The sequence below is a fragment of the Triturus cristatus genome, chromosome 8 (genome assembly GCF_964204655.1).
Source record: "Triturus cristatus chromosome 8, aTriCri1.1, whole genome shotgun sequence".
Taxonomy (NCBI): Eukaryota; Metazoa; Chordata; class Amphibia; order Caudata; family Salamandridae; genus Triturus; species Triturus cristatus.
Window position 1 is genome coordinate 188,242,144 of NC_140591.1, and position 22,838 is coordinate 188,264,981.

Sequence of the window (22,838 nt, forward strand, 5' to 3'; positions counted from 1 at the left end):
AAACTGTCTGGGGTCCGGATGTCTGACTATGCCATGGTTTTGTGAGACGCTCCAGTCCGTTGGGAAGCTTCTCGCAAGGGGTGATGGACATTTCTAGAAAGGTCTAGAGCATGGTAGTCTGTCCCATGCTAGAACCACCAGGATAAAGGTGAGGGATGTTTGCTTGAGCTTCCTGTCCACATAAGAGATCAGTGGGAGAGGAGGAAAAGCATAAACAAAGATCCCAGACTAATTCATTCACAGAGCATTGCCCATGTGTAGAAACCTGGCGGCAAACTTTGGGCATTTTGTGTGTAGCAAAAAGGTCTACATTTGGGGTGCCCTATCTCTACGAATAGTGGAGTAGGACTGGAGGGTGGAGTGTCTACTCGTGCTGAGAAGGTCTGCAAAGCAGTTGTCCACTCCTGGATGATATTCAGTCAGGAGATTAACTTTGTGATGGATGTCCCAGGGCCAGATTTGCTGCGCTAGGGCAGACAGCTGAAAGGAGGGTTTGCCTCCTTGCATTTTGTAGGTAGAAATGGTGGTCATGTTGTCTGTGCTCTGAATGCTCTGAAGAAAGGCTTTGCAGGCTAGATGAATGGCTAACAGTTCAAGTGGTTGACGTGGCCACAGACTCTGGAATGTCATGCGGTTGAGGTGTGTTTCCAAGTCAATTTGAGATGCGTCCGTAGTACTGCACAATTGCAGAACTGGATATGCCAGGCAGCAGATTGCTGCTGTTACATCACTGGAGAGACGATGGGTGCTGGCTCTTACCAACACTAGCTCGTCTAACTGACCCTCCACTTGTGACCACTGGCTTGAGAGGCACTCCTCAAGCATGTGCATATGTAGTCTGGTGTGGCCCACTATGGTAATGCATGAAGCCAACATTCACACAAGGCACATCAATTTGTAGGCTAAAAGTGGACAGAGTGGCTAAAATAAAGGGAGATGCTGCTGGAATGCTTGTATTCTTTGGGGGCTTGGGAAAGCTTTGTCCACAACGGAGTTCAATACTGACCCTAAGGCTGAATTTGGAGCAGCTCTAAGTGTGAATTGGTGGCTATCACCATGAACAACAACCAAAGAAAATGATGGACGGAGTGTTGAACATTGCAAGCACTCACCCCCAGTCAACTGATCTGGATTTAATCCATCACCGTTCTTTAGCCCACTGCCACCCCAGTTCAGACATGGCCATATGCAAATCAGTCTGACCCTGTGCCTCATGGGAACAGTCCAGCCCGAACTGCAAAGCCGTGTCTTCCCTGGACCGGAAACAAGCTTCCTAGGACCGGTTTCTGTCATTTCAGCCGTCTTCAGCCAGGCTTGCTTGAATCCAGTGGCAAAGTGAGCAAGGGACTCACGTCTGAGCATACCCTGCCAACTTATGGCGAACAAAGCGAAAACATATGGCCATGTCTGAACTGGGGTGGCAGAGTGGGCTAAAGAAAGGTGATGGATTAAACCCAGATCAGTTGACTGGGGGCGAGTGCTTGCAATGTTCAACACTCCGTCCATCATTTCGTTTGGTTTTTGCTTTGTTCGCCATAAGTTGGCAGGGTATGCTCAGACGTGAGTCCGTTGCTCACTTTGCCACTGGTTTCAAGCAAGCCTGGCTGAAGACGGCTGAAATGCCAGAAACCGGTCCTAGGAAGCTTGTTTCCGGTCCAGGGAAGACACGGCTTGGCAGTTCGGGCTGGACTGTTCCCATGAGGCACAGGGTCAGACTGATTTGCATATGGCCATGTCTGAACTGGGGTGGCAGAGTGGGCTAAAGAACAGTGGTGGATTAAACCCAGATCAGTTGACTGGGGGTGAGTGCTTGCAATGTTCAACACTCCGTCCATCATTTCCTTTGGTTTTCGCTATCACCATGAACCCCAGACTGCAGAGAAGGGAGGTTACGTCCTGGGTGTGGGTTAGTCATTCCAGTCTGCTTGCGCTCTTGATCAGCCAGTCATCAAAATAGGGGGAAGACATGAGTTCCTACCCTCCTGAAGTGAGCAACTACCACTGTTAAACACTTGGTAAATACCATTGGGGCCTTGGTGACGCCAAAGGGCCTCCTTGGGAATGAGGCAGTATTGAAAGCAGACAGCTTTGCACCAATGTTGATGGGGTACTGGCTTTATGGCTCCTTTGAGTAGAAGCGTCTGAACCTCCTCTTGCAGGGGAGATGTTCTGGACTGAGGGTATTGGTGCAAGGTGGGATATTTGGTGGTACTGAGATGAGTCCTAGCCAGCAGCCGTGCTCAGTCATGGATAGGACCCCCAAGTCTGTGGTGATCTCTTCCCAGCGAAGCAGGAATCCCTGAAGTCTTCCCACCGATAGGTGTTGTGTGATCTGGGAGATGTAGGGAAAGTCATTTTTTGGAGGTAGAAGCTTTCTTACTAGGGGTGCCTCTAGCTCAGCCCTTGTGGCTATTCCCTCCAAGCAAGCCCCGGGTGAATAACCTGTCACCCTGTGGGTAATAACCCTGTTGTTGCCGATTGTAGGGATGGGTTTGATCTGGGAAGTGGCTTTTGAGATGCCTCTAGCTTACTGCCTGTGAAAGATACTCCTGCCAGACAGAAACTGTAGGGCACCCATCGCTTTGGAGTTTTTTTTGTGTCATTGATATTTCGGATCATGATACCAACCTGCAGTCCAAACAGGTGCTCGCCATCGAAGAGCAGGGTGATGAGAAGCAACAGGCTCTGGCTTGAAGCAGTACATGCCAAGCCAGGAATGGTGCCAAAGTAGAACAGAGGTGTTCACTCCCCTGACAGCAGTATCTGCTGCATCCACTGCACACCTGATTGTGCCACTGAAAATAGCCATGTCTTCCTTAACTAACTCTACCTTTATTTTACGATACTGCTCAGGAAGATACTGATGAAAGCCCCTCCATTTCTTCCCAGTTGACTCTATCGTAGCGAGAAAGGAGGCTTAATGCAATGGTGATGCACCAGTGCGTGGCCGCACCTACCACTACTCGCTTCCACACAGCATCAATCTGCTTGCTCTCCTTGTCAGGAGGCGAAGCTTCCCCTGTAGCCTTGGCTGCTGCTCTCGTTCTAGCGGCGGTAACCACTAACAAATCAGGGAGAATAGGACTCCTGATGTAAAGGGAGTAGGAGGTCTTCAGTTTATATTTCTTTTAAATATGTGGGGTCACCACACATGATTTCACCAGCTCTTTAAAGATTTCAAAGGCAGATTTAATCATCCCATGTGCATTGGAGGTACTGGACTGAGCGCTCGGTCTTTGACAGACTCCAATAAGTCATCCTTCTCAGGGGAGGCTTACATCTCTACTTTGTGGTAGGTGGCCGCATGTTGAATGACGCTGTGCTACGCCGTGGTGTCATCTAGCATGGAGGCCCATGACTGGGACATGTTCTAAATCAGGGTATGTCTGAGGGTTTACATAATAATCCTCTCCCAGATCTCCTGAGGTACCCTAGTAGACTAAAGCAACGTCCTTGGCCGGGGAATAAAGGGCTAGGAGTCCCAGTATCGGAGTAGGACTCTGGGGAACCCTGAGAAGGTGGCACAGGAAATGATGGCAGAATAGGTAAAGGGGAAAGTTGATGTGGTGGTTGAGATGGAGTGTGTGTTGAGGAGAAGGTGGTGGCGGAGGAAAAACTGTCTTTGGGTCTCTTTGCGGGCAAGAGGAGCACAGGAATGTCCGATCGTAGGGCCTCCTCAAAGGCAAGCCTGCATTTATTTGACAGGGTCTTCTTCGAGATGGAGAAATTGCCTAAGCGTGGATGGATGGTGATCCTCCTCTTTCATCCAGCTCTTGTTGCAGCCTCTTGAAGATAGTGTTTCTTCGGCATCAAGAGAGGAGGGTAGTTTTGGTGCCGACAGCTGCTTCGGTGCTGATGGCGTTTTTGACTTCAATGATAGGGATGGGTTCGGGGTCAACAGGTGCCCTCAGACTTGAGAATGGCCGAAGGTTGTGGCCCCTGAAGGGTTTTTTCACTGCTCCAAGGTCTTGCTTCAGAGTCAATAAGTGCCCAAGGGCCATGGTGCAGCCAAACGTGGCAACGGCTTCAGCACAGGGCTCGTCATCCAACCCCCAGAGGGGAGGAGCTTGGCTCCGACATGCAGAATTGTATGAGCTTTGGGAAGGGCTTTGGCATCCACAGTACACACACTAGGAGTGGTCTTCAAACATGGTGCGGAGCGGACCACGGTGGATGGATGGATGGTGAGTCTGTTCCTCATCCAGAAATTCTTCCTTGCCAGACTCAGACATCTGAGACGAACTGTGAATTTGGCTGGTGAGCTTAAAGATTAGGTAAATCACCCAAAGCTTCCTCCTCCTCGGCGCTGAATGGATCAGCTTTGCCAAAGATAGCTGGTGTTTCAGAAGAGGATTTCACTATCCACTGTCTGTCTTGATGCTAACACAGTCTTCTTGCTGCGGAACCCTGAGCAGCCACAGTGACTCACTGTGGTCTGGCAAGAGGCAAAGATTACAGGCTGTTTGGAGATTGACCGAAGATTTAGAATGGCACCGCGGGCATCTCTTGAAGGGCATCCAATCTATTACCTAGGGTGCTCATTCTCCCAAGGGTAGTACGGAGCACACAGTGGCACAAAGGGGTCCAAGAGGCCTGGTCACAGTACTGGATTCGGCACAGCTTTTTGAAGAGTCTTCCTAAACAGAATAGAGAGCAACAGACTCCAAAGCCTCGATGGGAACCAACAAGCTTGCCCCGACCGGAATCATGCTCCATCACGTCCAAACCAGATGGTGGAAAAAAACAAAAAAAAATTATTGGTGCCCATGCACATCCACGACCAGATGAGGAGTCGAGACCGTGAGACTCAAAATACTTCAGAGAATAAAAACAAGCTGTCATTGTCCTAGCACAATACTTGATGGCAGGAGTGTACAGCACATGTGTTTCTACAGCCACACGTGCTACAAACATAGTAATTATCAGATCTTATGTTAGCAGCTAAAAACCAAACCACAGCACATACCTTGGTGATGGTGTACTTGGCTTGCTCCAGGCAGACAGAGTGTTAAGGGGTATTCTTCTTGGTTGAACTGCTTTGTTTGTCCCAGATAACAGTACAGTCTTTTTCTCCTCCATCGTGGGAGTGGCTGGAACTACTTTGATGCTAACAGGAGTTGAAGGAGTGTCTTTGTTGGCTGATGAGACATCAATTGTTCTTGGCTGCAGCGGGGTCCCGGGGCTGCTTGGATCCAGGACTCTGCCTACCGGAGTACCATCAATTGGTCGAGGGGTTGGCGAAGCAGTCCGGCTCACTTGAACTTTTCTTATTTTCCTCTCTACTAAAGATGGAGTCTTCACATCCAACACAGGCTTCTCTTTCAAAGGTGTGCCAAGTTCATCTTGATCAAACGTCACGAAAGAGCAATAACCATCTGTTGAGGAGATAGCCAAGAAAGTTCCATCCTTTGACCTGCTCAAAACCAATAAAACAAAAAACCTCATTAGCAAATCAGTGTTCAATCAATCACTAAACACTATCCAACACTCACTGTTGAAGAAATTGAATCACTGTGGAGTAAATGTACAGTTTGACAGCACTCCGAGTTGCAAGAAGTTTACTAATTTCTTGTAATGTCTAATACACAGCATCTGAAAATAATCACAGATTAAACCTAATCCTGCTTGGAAAATTTCTTACCATGAAATATCACTAAGAGTATGATAATGGACATTTGCTATGTAACCGAAGGGAAACAACTGCTGGGTGTCGTAGAAAAGCACAGCATCTTCTGAAGCAACTGCAAACACCATACGATATGGCAGGTTTATTAGCCCCTGGGATGTCTTCTGAGAGTCTTCTATGGAGACAAAAATCACCAAAATGAGCAAATACTGCTTAAACAGGACATGTAAGAAACAAAGGAATTTTTCAAATAGACAAACAATTTAAACAATTAAAAATATTGATTGCAAAAGTTAAAGCTGTCAAGCCATTGGCCATCCAGTGAATGAACGTTTCACATGTGGCACAGCAGAAAACACTAGTGCACAGGTTGAATCAGAAAACATCGTGCTCACAAAGTAGCTAAAGAGATCAGTGAAATTTGTTTTTTAATGTATGTATGAAAAACGTTAAATACAGTATTCAATGAGTGATATGTTGATGGCACATGATCCAATCTGCCTTTTTAGTGATGTTTTTTGTGCGCACCTATTATATATGGTTTATTTAAGTTTGTCTTCTTAAAATCTATCCCTTTGTGGTCAGCAGACAGGAAAAGGTGGTTTAAGGGAATCAAAAGGATAAGAGTAATTTTCAAAGCTTGTGCATAGCAAGACTATAATTAATTAGAACCCACTCAGCACTGTTTCTTACTCAAGCACAAAATATAACTATTACCCAATTAGTGTTAAAAAAAGTGAGCTTTTCTAGTGTTCAAAAGAAGAGGTTTTTTGGCTAAATATTTTAGGAAAATAGTCTTTGTGAGTAGTTAAACATAATTCTGTTATATATACAATTGCACGGTATACCTGCATTAATTGCTGGTCTCAGCTCAAAGTACACCGGGCAGCAACGAACTGCTAGCGTTGCTTTGCCGGGACAGGGCAGATGAGCTATTGGTCTAAAGAGGAAAACAAGAAATCTTTTTAGACAAATGCACTAAATGCATGTGAGTGTCCTAAAGTGTGCAGAATAATACTGTACCTTTTAAGATTCTTTCTTGAGAACACATAAGTCGTGTTTGTTACATTCTCGCCAGCTTCCACACATCCAGCTGTAAAGGACATTGGGTACGTTAGTTAATGTAAAAAAATCTGTCAATTTAAGGCAAGAAAATCATGGAGAGGGAAAAAAGCAGCATCACCACTAGGAGCACCATGGGAATGTAAAATAAACATTTAAACATATATTGTTGACCTAAGGGTTATGTATTCTTGCTAACAGGCTTCAGGTAAACCCTGAATTTCAGCTCAACTAATTTGTGGTCATGGCTAACGCAATCATCCTTTAAAAAACAGCTTAAAATGTGTAACATTGTTCAAAACAAAATAATGCATAACTGTTGGGCACCCTTGGCCAAGGTTTGACAATAGGTGAATTAAAGTATAGTATTCTATAGCTTAATTTCTTGAAATTACAAGCAATGTTGTGCAAGTGACCGGAAATCAGATCTCTACATCCTGCTATGAAGTGGATAGTCAACATGTAGAAATTAAAAGCAGTGATGGGGAAAAATGAACTTTACAAATTCTTGGTGAGAAGACTTGCTTAATATGGACATACGCCATTTCCTTCAACAAATACCATGAAGAAATAGATAAATTAATGTTATGTAAGGAAGAATGGATTCCCTGTGTAGGTTTATTAAGTATATGGCATTACGCATTTCAGATTACTTCCTTCTTCAGGTACCACAACATACATCGACAGTGGACCGGTATGAGGAACCGGACAAGTGTGGTTCTTTGGAGTAAGTGTGACTACAAGACCACGGTCCCACAAAGGTCCCGGGTTTAGAGAAATTCTTGTAAACTCTTAAAATTGATCCCTCTCGGAAATTTCCCAGAGTATATGATCTTTCAACATTGTCCTGCGTGACCAAGTAAGGTAAAAACTCCAAATAGGGGTGAAGACTAGGTAACGAGGGACCAACACCCTGACGAATGCCAGAGCGACACGGTTGTGTGTGGATAATTGGCAGAAACATGTTGGTATCTGCAGCAGGTATATAGGGGCCTTTACCTCCCCTGAATATCCCAATCTTTGAGTTTTAATCCTACCAAGGGGTTACAGGAATAAAGAGATGATGGTTTCCTCTTATGTAGTTTTAACTGTGTGTCTGCACTTTTTGGTCCCTTCTAAAGAGAATTTTTTCCTTTTTCATTTTGCATCCTCTGGTGGTTTTGTTCCTTCACATTTACTGCACCCTCACCACTAATCTTCATACATACTAAAAAACTGCGCTCCGTCCAGTGTGTTGGTCTGCACCTGGACGTTAGATGCGGCCCTATGATGAAGCATGACACTGCAAAGTGTGTGAGGGCAGAATTAAGACAATTGTGGTCTTTTCCTTTCTGTACTGTCCTCTTGTAATTGTTCTGTAGTGTTTGCATTTAGGAGGTGTTGTGCAGTTCAACCCCTTAGTTTCTATCCTTTAGATCAAGTAGTTTTATTGACTTTAGCACTTCTCTGTTGAGTGAGATTTCATTGATGATAGGGGAGTCTGAGAAGGCTTTTTCCCTTGTCTCTTTTTTGTGATATTGTGCACAACATACTGCACTGGCGCCGCATGCATCTTCCCCATTGGTGAAGAGCAAAGGACTGCAAGATCCAGCATGCCTCTGGACGGATTTTGGAAAAGGCTACCAGAGCCCAGAATCTTCTCCCTTGGGACTAAACAAACTGTCCTTGTATGTCCTACGCCTCCTGCGGCCTCCGTTCCGGGCGTATCCAGGAAGCAGCGGGACAATGCACAGTGCCTCACCGTGAAGTCATGGTCCAATCTAGACAGAATGTTCGCCCTCCCGTGGCTGCAGCGTTTCAAGCACTATTCAATCCCACAAACTTATTCCACCTTTGTGCCACTGAAGTGCTCGACTCGTTAGGGCGGGTCCCCTTAATTGCGCTGTGGCCGCGCAACAAATATCCACCGAACGTTGCCTCCTTGGAGAAACAGGGGACACAGCGGCTCATAGTCGGATAGGTTTATTAAGTATACGGCATTATGCGTTTCGGATTACTTCCTTCTCCAGATGCCAAAAGATACTGCACTGGTGCCGATTACAGTCCTTCCTTTAATGCCTCATGCATCTTCCCCATTGGTGGAGAGCAAGGGACTGAAAGATGCAGCATCCCTATTGACGGATGTCAGAAAAGGCTACCAGAGCCCAGAATCTTCTCCCTTGGGACTAAAACTGTCCTTGTATGTCAATCTAGGCCGAATGTTCGCCCTCCTGTGGCCGCAGCTTTTCAAGCACTATTCGATCCCTTGAACTTCTTTCACCTTTGTGCCACTGAAGCGCTCGTTAGGGCGGATCCCCTTAATTGCGTTGTGCCCGCACAACAAATATCCACCGAACGTCACCTCCTTGGAGAAACATACACGTGTATATATATAGCTCCATAGCTTTTCAAGAATCCACACTAGCACGCCAGAAGGGCATACTAAACACTGTTGCTAGTCTCATCCAGGGCCTGAAGAATTATGATCACATCACCACCATCCTAATGGACTCCTTAGGCTCCTCATGCAACCAGCCCTTCATTACCAACTGCATCATTTGCAAAGCCATCTCAACCAGCACTCTTACTTCTCTTGCAGACAAACCAACTATTTCTAGTGGATCTTTTGGTTCGCGCTACGGAAATGGCATATCCATACATACATAAACGATGCATTGTTATGATTTGTGCAGAGATATGCAATTTGATCTTTTTGGAGGGTACTTGCTTGTCTGTCCACACTGGAATTTATAAATTAGAATTACAGTTTTCAATTAGATCTTTTACTTTGAGATTTTTTTTTAAAGAGCTGGCATCACATGTGAAAAATTAAGGATTCTACCTACAATTTACTGGGTAATCATCAAGCTAAAGATTGGCATACTGATACATGATATTGCCCTGTGTGACTGCCCTTATTACTGCTACGGTCAAGTATAAGATGGTTAATGACCAAAATATTCCAAAATTTCATTTCCATACCTGGTGTGAGAAGTAGTGATCCATCTGGAGTAAAACTAAGCCTCCGAAAGAAAGACTTCATGCTGTCATCATGAAATATCCTGTAGCTTTTAATCTGCAACAGAAAATAGATCTGATTCGCCTTCAAGAGGTACATAAAGAAAGATGATAGTGTTTGGACTCCAGGAGACAAACCTATGCATACAAAGAATCCAAAAATACTGAAAATCTCCACCGTGAATGCTCAACTGAAATGAAACTAAACACTTCTGAGCTGCATCTGTTCTCCAGGAAGAACATCTATTCCACAGCAGCGCTCAAAACATTGTGACTGCAGTTATGCTGTGGTCTATGCCAAACATTATCTGAAACATGTGCCAGGCATTTTATTGTAGTTGCATTTATACATCACTTTAGACCCCTGATTAGACACCTGAGCGCATGTACAGCTGCACCTTTAAAACATTATTGTACATAAAACGGTCTTCTGTTAAATAGTATGACACTACTGTTGGGCCCACACCCCCAGAGTTACTACACGGTGTTCGGCCCCAGTGGTGTCGGATGGCTTTAAATATTTAGGCATCTATGTTACGCGAGACCCGAAGGTGTTTCTGGACAGGAACCTTGGACCCCAGATTAGTCGCCAGAGTGCAGATGTAGGTCATTGGTGCACTCTCCCGCTCTCACTCGTGGGTAGGACGGCCCTCTAAGTTGATGACACTACCAAGGCTTCTCTATGTTCTCCCCCCCGATTGTCTTTAAACGAATAGCACTGGTAGTTAGAACATTGCTGTGGGAGGTTAGCTCCCCGAGAATTGCACTCCACAAACTGCAGAAGGGGGCATACGACAGAGGCCTGGCAATCCCAGATATCAGGCTCTACTATTGGGCCTTGCAGATTCAGGTTATAAACGACTGGGTGTATGTAGACGTGGAAAGGCGGCCGGCCTAGAGAGTAGATCGAACCGTCATGCCAGGAGGCAATTGTGAACCCCTCTTGTATTCTAGGAGATCACGTACAGAGAGAGTGTACACACTAAAGTGGTGCTACAGTGCTGGAGGGAGGCTAACAAACTTTTAGGAAGGCCTGGAAAACTGACTGGCAGGACCCAGTTGAGGGAGGGCGATCAGCTGCGTGAAATGGCTGCACTGCTGGGCTTTAAAGGGTGGAAGCTGATGGGTATTGAATATCTGGGGGATGTCTGGAAAGGTGGATTCCCCCCTCAGGTTTGAAGATCTCCAGAGGGAATATAACCTACACCAGTCCCAGTTCTACCACCATATGAGACTCGTGTATGCGCTGCGCACTTACATAAAAAGTAATACCTCAGTTAGAAGACAGGCTGCTACTTTCCCCCCTCACTGAGAAACCGACCTCCATGATCTATCGCAAATTGATAAATAATGTGCCAGACACCCTGCTTACCCTTCGAGAGGCCTAAGTGAAAGATATGGGCAGTATTGACGACAAGGAGTGGCAGGAGGCAATTTAGAGCGATCGCAATACGCTCCAGGTTTAAACTAGTGCAGCTTAAGATTCTACACTGCACCTATTATCCTCGTACTCACCTATACACATGGGGTAGAATCCAGACAGTGTTGTGCGTCAGGGGGTGTCAGCGGGAGGGCACCTTCCTGCATATTCTACGGGAATGCCCAGAGATAGTTTGTTTCTGGCAGGGAATCACAGATGACACGTCTAGGGTGGTGGAGAGACTGTCCCTTTGGACCCCAAGTGGCTTTTACTGATGATCAAAGGGGAATCTGAATGATCCAGATATGTGGGAATATGGTTGGCCCTGGCAGCAGGAATTGCAAAGCGTAATATTGGCGGGGGGTTCCTGTGCCTCCGCACTTGGAGGAGTGGAAGCGGGATCTTGATTGGTGCCAGCAGGCCGAGGAAACAATGTACAAAAGTAGGGGATGTGCCAAAAATGGGAAAGAGTAAGGGAGCCCTGGAGAAGTTCTAGAGGGCTGGGTGGGGGTGAATAGACGTTCGTTGGATGTGTAAATTTCTTCTCTACTCTCTCGTGAACGTACTGCTATGGATCTTCTGTGGTCGCTCCATGATGTACTAATGGAAATGCTTATTGTAATGCATGGTCTCTTGAGCTTTGTTAATAAAAAGTTATTAAAAAAATAGTATGACACTAGACAACAACCAGCGCTAGACAAAACAAATAAGAGGGTAAATGCTGGAGTCCTCGGGAAGGGCACGCATAAGGATGGTGGCCTATTAGTGAGTGCAACAAGGATCCATTAGAGTTGGAGTATTTTCTACTTTATTTGCACATCACAAAGCTATTTGATAGGAAATTATATATACAGCAACAGAACAGGTATTAGTTTTCAGAAGGTGTCTAGAGAGGATATATATGGTGGATTATGGCGATTATACTTGGACCATTAACTACATACATTCAACATTACTTTGACAGATCAGTGTGTGGATATGGTAGTGAAGATGATCCTTGTAAGAGGAAGTGTTTGTCCAGAGCAGTTTTACATGATGCAGGCTAAGCACATGTCATGGGGGACAAAGATTAAAGTGTAGGGGTCTCCGTAACAAGCATTCACAATACAATAGGTCTCGCATTCGCGAGCGTTTAAGCTATTGGCATTGTAAATGACAATGCCATTTTTTAATGTGTTTTTAAAAGCAACACATATAAAAGGAATTGTTATTTTTAATGGCAAGAGCTCAAACTCTTGCCAATGCAAGATCAGAGCACTTTAAATTTGGCTTCGCCACTTTTTTTCTTTTTTTAGACGCTGCTCGCATATTCAGGTTACAGTCAGCAGAATCTAAACAAAGGGGTGCGGCCAACATTGAAGCAAAAGCACGTATGGTGCTTTCACCCAAAGTGATACAATTTCAAAAGCTTTTGTAGCGCGGCCGCTAAAGTGAAAGCAGCTGCGATGGTAATTGAATAATTAAATAAGAGCGCCCACTATAGTTAAAGCGGACCGGGCTGTAATTTGAATAAAAACATTACTATTAAAATAAAATCGGGCGGATGCTGCGATGTCGTGGGTGAAATACGGGAAGAGCATTAAAGAAAATAGCGCTCACCAACTTATATAGCAGCCCATGTAACATCAGTAAAATGTCCAGTCGTTATGGAAGGTAACAAATGCAGGTAAGGCGGTACCAAGGAGGGACTAACAAGCCGAATAACGGGCAGGGCTTCAAAGCCATACTCCACTACTGCATGCCTCGCTGCCCAGGCTCGACCTAAAAAGGAACACCTAGATACAGCACAAGCTAGCTTGGGTACAGTTTGATATTCTTTTTGGTTTAACATAGGTTATGGCACGTATTTCTCTAGATATGCCAAGTGGTACTTCGGGGAGCCCTGTATTATGCATCTGAAGAACATGCCCAGTTGCTTGTACAGTAACCGTTTTTTGGACAACCAAACAACGTGGTGTTAATGTGATCTAGGAGTGCATTTGTACAATTCATCCCTGGAGACTGAATGTCCAGCCACGCACACAGTCTTCCTACAGCCAAGCCTTGGTACCAGGGCAGGGTCGAGGAAGGTTTTACGACCCTCTGCGATTTCCCTCAAATCGCTCCAAATGTAGTGTTTATGTTGGAAGAAAGATAGGAAGAATGAAAGATGCTGGTGGAGTGCCTGGACACACAAGAAATATTGGCATGACTAGAAAAGTGCAAGATCTATTTATCACATACTGCAGCATTGTTTTTTTATTGGGCCGTACGAACCCAGGGCTTTAAAATGAATACATTTCACACATATTAAAGTTTAAGGACTTTGCTTGAACAACCATGGAACTCTACAGACCCGACGTATATATGTACTGAACAGAAAAAGCATATACTCTCTGGGTGTTTATTGTTACCCACTTCTATAGTGCTCATTTTATCAGCCTCCGAATGATGAAAGGCTGAGTGGCCCTGCCTGGATACGTAACAGTGGCCATGGGGTCATAAAGGCTTCCAGAGTGGATTGATTAGAGCATATAGAGATGAGAAGTGTAAGTTTCAGTGCAAGACTAAAACTTACTAATAGCCAAACAACCTTGCTGGATAAACTACTCATGGCTGTCCTGCAACAGCTTGAGAATCGAAACTTATGAGGGAGGTTACGTACTGCCTACTAACCTTCACTGCTGTTTCTTGTAAAGGACAATTAAGCACTTTTCTAGGATTTGCCATAAATGCCTGAGAATGCCTACAATTTCAGGGCCACTATACCAATGCCTTCCACTATAAGCTGTGGGACAAAAGGCAGCCATTGGGCACATCTGAAATTAATTTTACCTTTGTTGGTAGGTGGAGGCAAAGTTCAAACCTTACAACCCAAGATCAAGACAATTATGGACTGGGTAGCACCCAGAGTCAAGTCAGCTTGGCTGGGTGCCACAGGAGGCTTGCGAGTGGGTTTGGGTCCATTTTGGCCCCCCTCACAAAATTGACCTCCAAGAAGATGCCAAAGTAAGCGAACTGGACAGTGAGCTGTCAAAAGGCTTTTGAAACTGAAGAAAGCAATGTGCTCAGCACCCATTCTGAAAGCTCCAGAATATACATAGCAGTTCATAGTACAGACAGATGCCTCTGATTTGGGATAGGACCGCTGCTATCCCATGTTCAGTGATGATGGCCATGACCCACCTGTTGCTGTCATTAGCAGGAGGTTACTCCTCAGAGAGCAGCGTTGCAGTGCCATTGAGAGGGAAGCCTTTGCTGTGGTCTGGACCCTGAAGAAGTTGAGGCCATACCGGTTTGGCTCTCAGTTCCTTGTTCAAACTGACCATAGGCCTCTTAGATGGGTAATGCAAATGAAAGGTGAAAACCCCAAACTGTTGATGGTCCATTTCCCTATTGGGTATGGACTTTACAGTGGAACACAAACCTGGGACGGACCATGCCAATGCAGATGGCCTTTCCAGGTTCTTCCACTTAAAAGATGAGTCTCTTGGAAAAGGTTAGCTTCATCCTCTTTCGTTTGGGGAAGGGAGGAGGGGTTACGTAGGAAAGTAGTCTTTTTACTTGACCACCTGCAGCTTTTTGCCCAGTGCATGATGTGAAGTGCGCTGGGTTCCTGCTAACCAGGTCCCCAGTGCCATAATTCTTTCCCAAAACTGTACAATTGTTCCCCCAATTGGCAATAAGTTTAGCATCCTCTAGAAGTCCCTAGGAAATGGTACCCCTGGTACCTAGTGCCTGTGGTACTAAAAAGGGTCCTTGAGGGCTGGAGCACCAATTGTGTCACCCTAAGGGACCCCTCACCAAGCACATGAAGGCTGCCATTGGAGGCTGTGCATCTTGGTGCAGACAAAAGCTAAACCCCTCACACAGCCCTGTGCAACATGTCCCCCAACACTGCATGTGATATTTGGAATTCACCCCTAAAGCAGGTTCGACAGCCCTAAGGCAGGGTGCTGAAAAATACATGCGAGGACATACCTGCATGAGCAGATATACCCCTGTGCTGGCCAGTCCTATTTACTGCCAGTGCAAGTGGAAAGGGAAGCCATTTTAAAACATGGGCTGGACACTGGTGAAAACAAACTCCCCAGCGACTTGATGGGTTCGCTGAAAATAGCGATGTTTGGTATCAACCATCTCATGGATAAACTCACACCGATTCCAGGGATATATTTACCAATACATGCAACCAGAGGGCACATTAGAGTTGCCCCCTGAAATTCTACCAGCCTCTGGTGTGCTCACTGACTGGTTTCCGATAGCCTGCCACCCGAGACGCTGTTCTGACCTCCTAGGGTGAAAGCCTGCACTCTCAGGAGGACCAGGACAAAAGCCTGGCCAGGAAGAGGGTGTAACACTTCCTTCCACAGGATGACCAACTGATTAGTATTCCCAGGCCGGTATGCTTCAAAGAGCTGCTGACTTTGAAATGCGAATCTGGCAGGAAGAAATAGCTAGTCAGGTAGACGTGCCACCTCCAGGCTAGTACCATCCCTAAGGTGGGCTACACCGAGGTGGACATTACTTTTCAGAAGTAGCCATTTTTGTGAAGGCATACTTGGGAATTCTGGAACAGGGTTATGCCCATTTCCCAGAGAAAGTGGTCATATAGGGTGCGTAGGGACCCCAATGTTCAGTAGCCCATTGGCTACTACTGTACAATCTCCCTAACACCCCTAAATTCAGTATTTAGAGGAGTCCCTGGCACCAGAGAAACAGATCCTGATAACCTAAAGGAGGGGACACAAAAGCTGCAAAAGCAGAGAGGAGAGAAGAAACAGCTGACCTGGTACCTACCCTTCCCCTGTCTGAATCCCTTGTCGAAAACTGCACCAGATTCGACTTGACCCCAGAACCTTGCGAGGACTGCCCGCCTTTGATAAAGAGCCAAGACAACCCATGACCTAATCTCCTACATAAGCTCCAAAGCAACTGCTCTGAGGCCATCGGAACCGACAAAACCCAACACCTGAAGCAACCACTGCACCAGTCGCCCCTGCCCGATTTGAAGTGGGCCAACAGTGTCAAAAAGGTTCCAAAGCCCTCCAGAGCTAGAGTCTATCGTTGTTTTACCCCTCATGGACTCAAATTCCACCTGCAGCCTATACATGCAGGCCCCCTTGACTGCTCCCAGTAAGAAATCTAGATGCCTAAATTCACCTATGCATCCGTTGCCCCCAGGCCGTAGAGAAGAGGGCCCCCGGTGCCCCATCATCCATGAGCATCGCAAAACTTGAACCCCCTCTTTCAAAACAACTGGCCTTCCAGCCAGAGCCTGCAGCCTCTTTTTACAGTGACCGATCTCCAAAGACATATTGGGCTCCCGGTGAGGTTTTGCACACTGCCCCCGGCTGCCCCCGTGTTGTTGGTGGTGTACTGCTGGTGCTGCCTTGGACCTTGTCCACCACTCATCTAAGCTCCTGGAGATTGGTCCCTTAAGTTGCTGTATTGTATCCATTTGCAGAACGTTTTCTTCCTTTCATAGAATAACTTTGAGGAACTCAAAAAGTTCACTGTGTCCACTCATTGAAGTGAAAGGAATTTATATTTAAAAACATACTTACCTAAACGATTTTTCTCTGATGCCTAAACATATATAGATACTTGCTATTTTTATAAATTGGTGTGGATCTCCTTCTTGGGTTCTGTGTGTCATCTTCTGATCATTATGTGTATTTGAAGATGTCTTGCACTCCTCTGTGTTTAGCCTAAGGCTACTCGACCACACTACTCCCTAACAGAGCACTTTGGAATTGCACAGCAAGCCCTGTCCACTCATAAGGGAACCCCTGGACTCTTTACACGGTAGATCAGATAACTGACATATCAAATAAAGAGCCAGCTTCATACACTTGCACTGGCAGTAATGCAACTGACCAGCACAGGGGTATATCTGCTCATGCAGGTAGGCCCTCACATGTAATACTAAGCACCCCGCCTTACGGCTGTAAGTCCTGCTGTAGGGGTGACTTACATGTACTACATGCAGTGTTAGGGGATCTGGCACACAGGGATGTGTCAGGTTGTGTTTTCACTGATCTACGCCAAAACACGTAGCCTGCGATAGCAGCCCTGCATGAGTTTGGTGAGGGGGGCCTTAGGGTGACAATTCGCCCTGCAGGCCTTAGGGTGACAATTCGTCCTGCAGCCCTTGGAGGACCCTCTTTAGTAACGCAAGCCCTGGGTACCATTTGCTAGGGACTTAGAGGGTACTAAAGTGTGAGAAAGTGGCTCTGTATATACTGTTCCTTAATAGGTACAGGGTGTACAGAGTCCACAGTCCCCAAGGGATTGGCAGAGGCTAAAGTTAGATATAACCTTACTCTCTAAAGTGGTAGCTTGGTCGAGCAGTAAGGCAACATCAGAGGACAGTGTAAAGCATTTGATGTACACAGTCAGCAAATGGTTTCACACACTCAATAACTAAACTCTAGGCCAAAGTTGTATAAATATAGAAAATATATGCTCGTTTTATTTTAGAACCAACAATAGGTATTAAAATATACTTTCTCAGAATGAGATGCTTTATATAAATGCTTTTGCAATATGCAATTGACTTTTGTAAACAGTTACATGTGGTTGCAATAGGCAACACTATTTTAAACACAATAATGCATTGAATTCAATGGAAGTTTCAAGTTATTTGCAACAGATTACTTTTAGGATTACTTTTGGAATTCCAGGACTGGATCCTAGATTCAGTCCTGGGTCAGTACTTAGAATAAAGTGATGAAAGTCGACTTAATTGCTGTGATAATTTTTAAATAATATTTAGCTATTTTAAAAGTTGACATAATATTTCAGAGAAAACAGTCAATGATTCCCTATGGAAGAAATTCAAGTTGCAGGTACAGTATGTTCACGTTACTTTTGTAATCCAGTACTGGGTACCTAGACTTTGTACTGGGACCTTTATCCAAAACAGGTAAGTAATTACGTTTTCAGATATTATACGATTTTTAAGGAATATTTAAAGATTGCAGAAATTGACACTTAGAAGAAATTTCACAGAAAAACAGTCAATGGATTCCTATGGGAGAAAATTAGGTTACTGGTAAGTACTGTTGTAAGTATTTTTCAGAGTCGGCGCTGGGCACCAAGATCCAGCACTGGGAGCTCACCTAAGAGCAGGTGAGTATTTTCGTTTTCGTTACTTGGCTGATTTTTGGTGAATATTTTAAGATTTGAAAAGTCCACACTTACAAGAAATTTCAGGAAAAAGCCAGTCAATGTTACCCTATGAAGAAAATAGACTTATCGGTTTAAAGGCAAGTACTCGACTGGCAGAGTTGAGGTTCTGGGCATAGACTCAGGGGTCCCCCAGGGTCAGGTAGCTACAGTTAGTTCACCCTCAGCGACACTAGGGCGGCCGGGTGCAGAGAGTTAGGCCCAATGTTATCCTATGAGGGATAGGGGGTCCTTGGTTGGTGGCTGCTGACTAGCAAGCCACGCGGCTGTGGGAGCTGGGCTCCTGGTCACTTACTCAGGGCAAGTGGGGAAGTAGATAGGTGTAGAGGTTGCACTGCCAGGGCTACTCGGGCGGCTGGGTGCAGGGTGCTTTTGAGCCTTCGGGCGCTCAATTGGTTTCAATGGGAAATCTCCGGTTTAGAAAAAGACTGCAAGCTCGGGGACGAGGATTCTGCAGGTGCCACCACCACTTCGAGAGGTAAGTTGGGTAGTTGGGGGATAGGTAGGTACCCCGGGAGTGGGCACAGGGGGCAGCAGGGAGCCGCATGCTGGGGTGCCTTTTGGTGTCGGGAAATCTTACCCTCTGTTGATCGCGGTAGGGGGGGCACCTTGTTCTGAGGCTGCAGGCTTCTTCAGGAGGGTCGAGGGAGGTCCTTGGGTGCCGGACTCGAGGTCACAGTCGCCGTGGGGTCGTCCTCGTGGTCTTTGTTCACTCCGGCACTGGCCAGGCTTGGCTGGTGCAGAGTGTGCTGGGTTCGCGGTTCCGGGCTGCTGCCAGGGATTAGAAATAGGTTTTGAGTAGAGCCTCTACTCATGGGAGTCCCAGGGGCTTAGAGCCAAAAGGTAGCCAGGTCCTCCGGGGTTTGTGAGGTTGCTGGCCACAAGAGATGCCGGGTTGGAGCAGGAGCAGGTTCGAGGGTCGCCAGGCCGGTAGGGCTGGGGCCAAAGCAGTTGGTGTCTTCTTCCTCTTAGCAGCTGCAGGTCAGGTCTTCTTGCTCTTCTTTGTATTCTTGGAATCTGGAATCTGGGGAAGGAAGGTTCAGGGTGCCCCTAAATACTAGATTTAGAGGCGTTACAGGTAGGTGAGGGACAGGGACCAATGGGTCCCTGTCCTGGGGTGGGTACACCCCCTATCCTGCCTCTCTCCTGTGGGAGGGGGGCAGTAGCCTAGTCCTGATAGGGTAGGGCTCCCCATCTTCAAGATGGCGAGAGCCCGGAGAAGTGCTTCACCTTGCCTCACCCACCTGAGGGGTGGGGTTGGCAGGCTGGCACATCCCCTGTCCTTATTTGGGGTTTCCGGCCAAAGCTTCCCGCCAGAGTGGGGGGTTGCAGTGGCCTAGGGAAGCTCACAGAGGCGGTATGCCTTTGAAGCTTCCCGCTGCCCATCCTGGGGGAGGAGATTTAGCACCTCGCCCAGGATGTGCATTGTTGCAGGCCCAGGAGAGCAGGGGCTCTCCTAACCAGGGGTCCAGCAACATGTCTGCTGTGTGGCAGCCTAGGCAGCCTCAGAGCAGACGTGGATTGTAGGTTAGGTGCAAGGGGGCATCTCTAAGATGCCCTCTGGGGTGCTCGGTACATTAAATCCCACATTTGCATCAGTGCGGGTTTAATGTGCTGAGAAGTTTGATACCAAACTTCTTAGTCTTCAGTGTTGCCATTATGGTGCTGTGGAGCTCGTGTTTGACGAGCTCTCAGCACCATGTACTCTTAAATGGCAGCACTGCACTTACAGTGCTCAGGAATGGAGCTGGGTACTGTAGGGGCACAGGGCTCCTGCTCCTGTGCCCACACCATTGGCATAAGGCACCCAGCTAGAGGGGTGGCTGATGTATGCCATGGCAGTGTAGGTGATGGGCATGGCACACAGCGATGTGTGCCATGTCGACTTTGTTTTTTTCCTGCACCCAAACACTCAGCCTGCAAAGGCAGTGTGTGTGTGTAAGGGTACAGGGCCTCTAAGGGTGGCACAATGAGTGGTGCAGCCCTTAGAGGCCTTCCCTGGTCACAAGGCCCTGGGTACCTAGGGTACCATTTACCAGGGGCTGACATGTGGCCAGGGTTTGCCAATTTGGGTTTTGTTTGTTTTAGGGAAGGAACATAGGCCCTGGGCGCCTGATTGGCAGGAGTCCAGGGCACACTCAGTTAAAGTACATTCAGCAATTCAGCAAAAAGTGGGGGCATACCATGCAAGAAAGATGGCACTTTCTCACATAAAGGTAATGCCAATTGGGGGAGCAATTGCACAGTTATGGGAAAGAGATCTGGCACTGGGGACCGGGTCAGCAGGAACCCAGCGCACTTCCAGTCAAAATCACATCATGTACCAGGAAAAAAGTGGGGGGGTGACCATGTCAAAAAGAAGTACTTTCCTACAGAAATTATTCCCAAAATAGTTACATTTAGGAACCTTCATCATTTTAATGATGTATTCTCTACCCCAAAGAGATAAGTTTGAAAGAGACCACTGTTGAAAATCCCTTTTATTCTGACCAATAATTGGATTAAGACAATTCATCATCATTTTTTTGAAGCCAGGATTAAGAATTACCCCTAGGTATTTTAGATTGGAATGTATGCATTTAAAAGGGGGACCACAAATAGTAGTGATTGTAGTTATTGGTGAAGGTTCCCATTTATATCAATTAATTTTATAACCTGAAAAGGATGAGGAAGTGGTTAGAAGTGAAAATTAAATGAAGTGGCCGAATATTTTGGATGTGAAACAGTCAAAAGAATATCATCTGCATAATGGAAGGTTTTAATTTCTCCAGCAGTGGTTTATATCTGTGTTTTGTAGTGCAGCAATAACGAAGAGTTATGGGACCAAGAAGAATAACAATGGAGACAACGGACAACCTTGTCTTGTCCCAAAATAAATATTGACATCTAGCGATGTCAAACCATTGCATGTAATAGCAGCAGTAGGCGAGTAATATGTTTAATTAGGGTAATGAAATCTTTTTGAAATCCCATCCTTTCCATGCCATCAGAACAACGAGTTATCCTTCTCAAGTAGGTAACTTGTTCTTATTAATACTTCTAACCACAGATTCCTCACATTTAGAATAGACACCACAGTAGTACGTCCCAAAGTAATGGGTCAGTGAACTGGCTTAGACCAAAAAGTTCAACGGCACTGAGCGGGCAAAACGCCCCTCTCCACAGACCGGATTGTTGAGGCAGTAGCACTTTGGGAATATGTGTACAGACGCACATGTAACTGCCTCACAAATGTCCAGGACGGACACTTCGTGGGCCAATGCTGTTGTAGCAGCTTTGGTCCTGGTGGAGGGAGCCAGCAAGCATTCGGGAGGCTGCTTTTTTCCAGTGCGTAGCAGATCTTTATGCAGAGAACAATCCATCAAGAGAGGATTCATTTTCAAACTATCTTGCCCTTCTTTGCTCCTGAAAAGTCTCAGAAAAGCCAATCATCCACTCAATAGTTCTTGATACGATATAAAAGCTTATTGCCCTCTCAGGGTCCAAAGAAAAGAGTCTCTCTTCCTCCTTAGAGGGAGGAGGTGGAGCAAAGAATGCCAGAAGGATGACAGCCTGCCAGACATGAAAAGGAGTGACCAATTTTGTTTTTCTGGGAAGAAAGTTGTTGAAGGAGAGTGGACAGAAAGAGCCTGCAACTCATTCACACATCTAGCAAACGTGGCGATGAGAAAGACTGCCTTCAACACCAGAAGTCACAAAGGACAATTGTCCTCAAAAGGGGTGTACTTCAAATAAAAGTCAGAACTATGTTCAGTCCCACTGAGGCTTCACAAACGGTTTTGAAAGGAAACAAAATGGTGGAAAACCTTTAAAAAAAAAAAAAAAAAATCACAACAGGGGATTTTAATAAATTCTGATCCGCTGAAAGAGCTGATAAGTAGCCCTTAACAGTGCCCAAAGCAATGGTGGGCTGGGCGCAGAACAAACAAAACTTGAGACAACTTTCCTTGCAATGGGTCAATCTGTTGAGTACCACATAAATTTGTCCCAACAACTGGTTTAATTTTGTAGAACAACATATGGCTGCTGAGAGGACTTCAATTACCTCAGGGCAAAGATCGAAGGAGATCAACTGCTGCAGCTCAATCTGCAAGCATAGAGATGCAAATTGTGAAGACCTAGATGCCACACTTCCCCTGTTGATATGATCAAAGATCCTCTAGATTCTGCAGCATGTTTGTAGGATAGATGCTCATGCCCAGGAGTTACAGGTAATACACTCTCTGGCCCAATCCGGTGCCACTAGGATAACTTGGACCCCGTTATTCCTAGTCTTCAGAACTCAGGGGGGGGAGCACTGACAGGAAGGCATACAGAAGTCCTGAGATCCACGTTAGATGGAGGGGTCTCCGAACGGCAGGCTTTGAAAATTCCAAAGAGCAAAAGTGCGGATATTGCACATTTTTGTGGGTGGAGAAAGGTTAAGCCTGGGTTTCCCTACTGCTGGAAGAAGCCAGGTGCAACTGTCATTTGTGATCCGCTAAGCGTCTGTAGCAGAGTTCATCCGCCCTAGCTTGGTTTCTAACAAAAGAGAAAATCCTTGACAGTCATGCTATTACCACA

General features: G+C 46.0%; 1 protein-coding gene across 2 annotated transcripts in view; it reads right to left on the reverse strand.

Annotated features, from left to right (window-relative positions):
• The window catches only part of CHAF1B (chromatin assembly factor 1 subunit B), a 237,299-nt gene that overhangs the window by 41,621 nt on the left and 172,840 nt on the right, over positions 1-22,838 (reverse strand). For both annotated transcript variants that reach the window (XM_085621289.1, XM_085621290.1), the window contains exons 8-12: positions 9,650-9,743; positions 6,650-6,719; positions 6,475-6,566; positions 5,642-5,801; positions 4,967-5,413 (exon numbers count right to left, since the gene is read on the reverse strand). In XM_085621289.1, the coding sequence (XP_085477415.1) occupies positions 4,967-5,413; positions 5,642-5,801; positions 6,475-6,566; positions 6,650-6,719; positions 9,650-9,743 (863 nt within the window). The remainder of the gene's footprint in view (positions 1-4,966; positions 5,414-5,641; positions 5,802-6,474; positions 6,567-6,649; positions 6,720-9,649; positions 9,744-22,838) is intronic.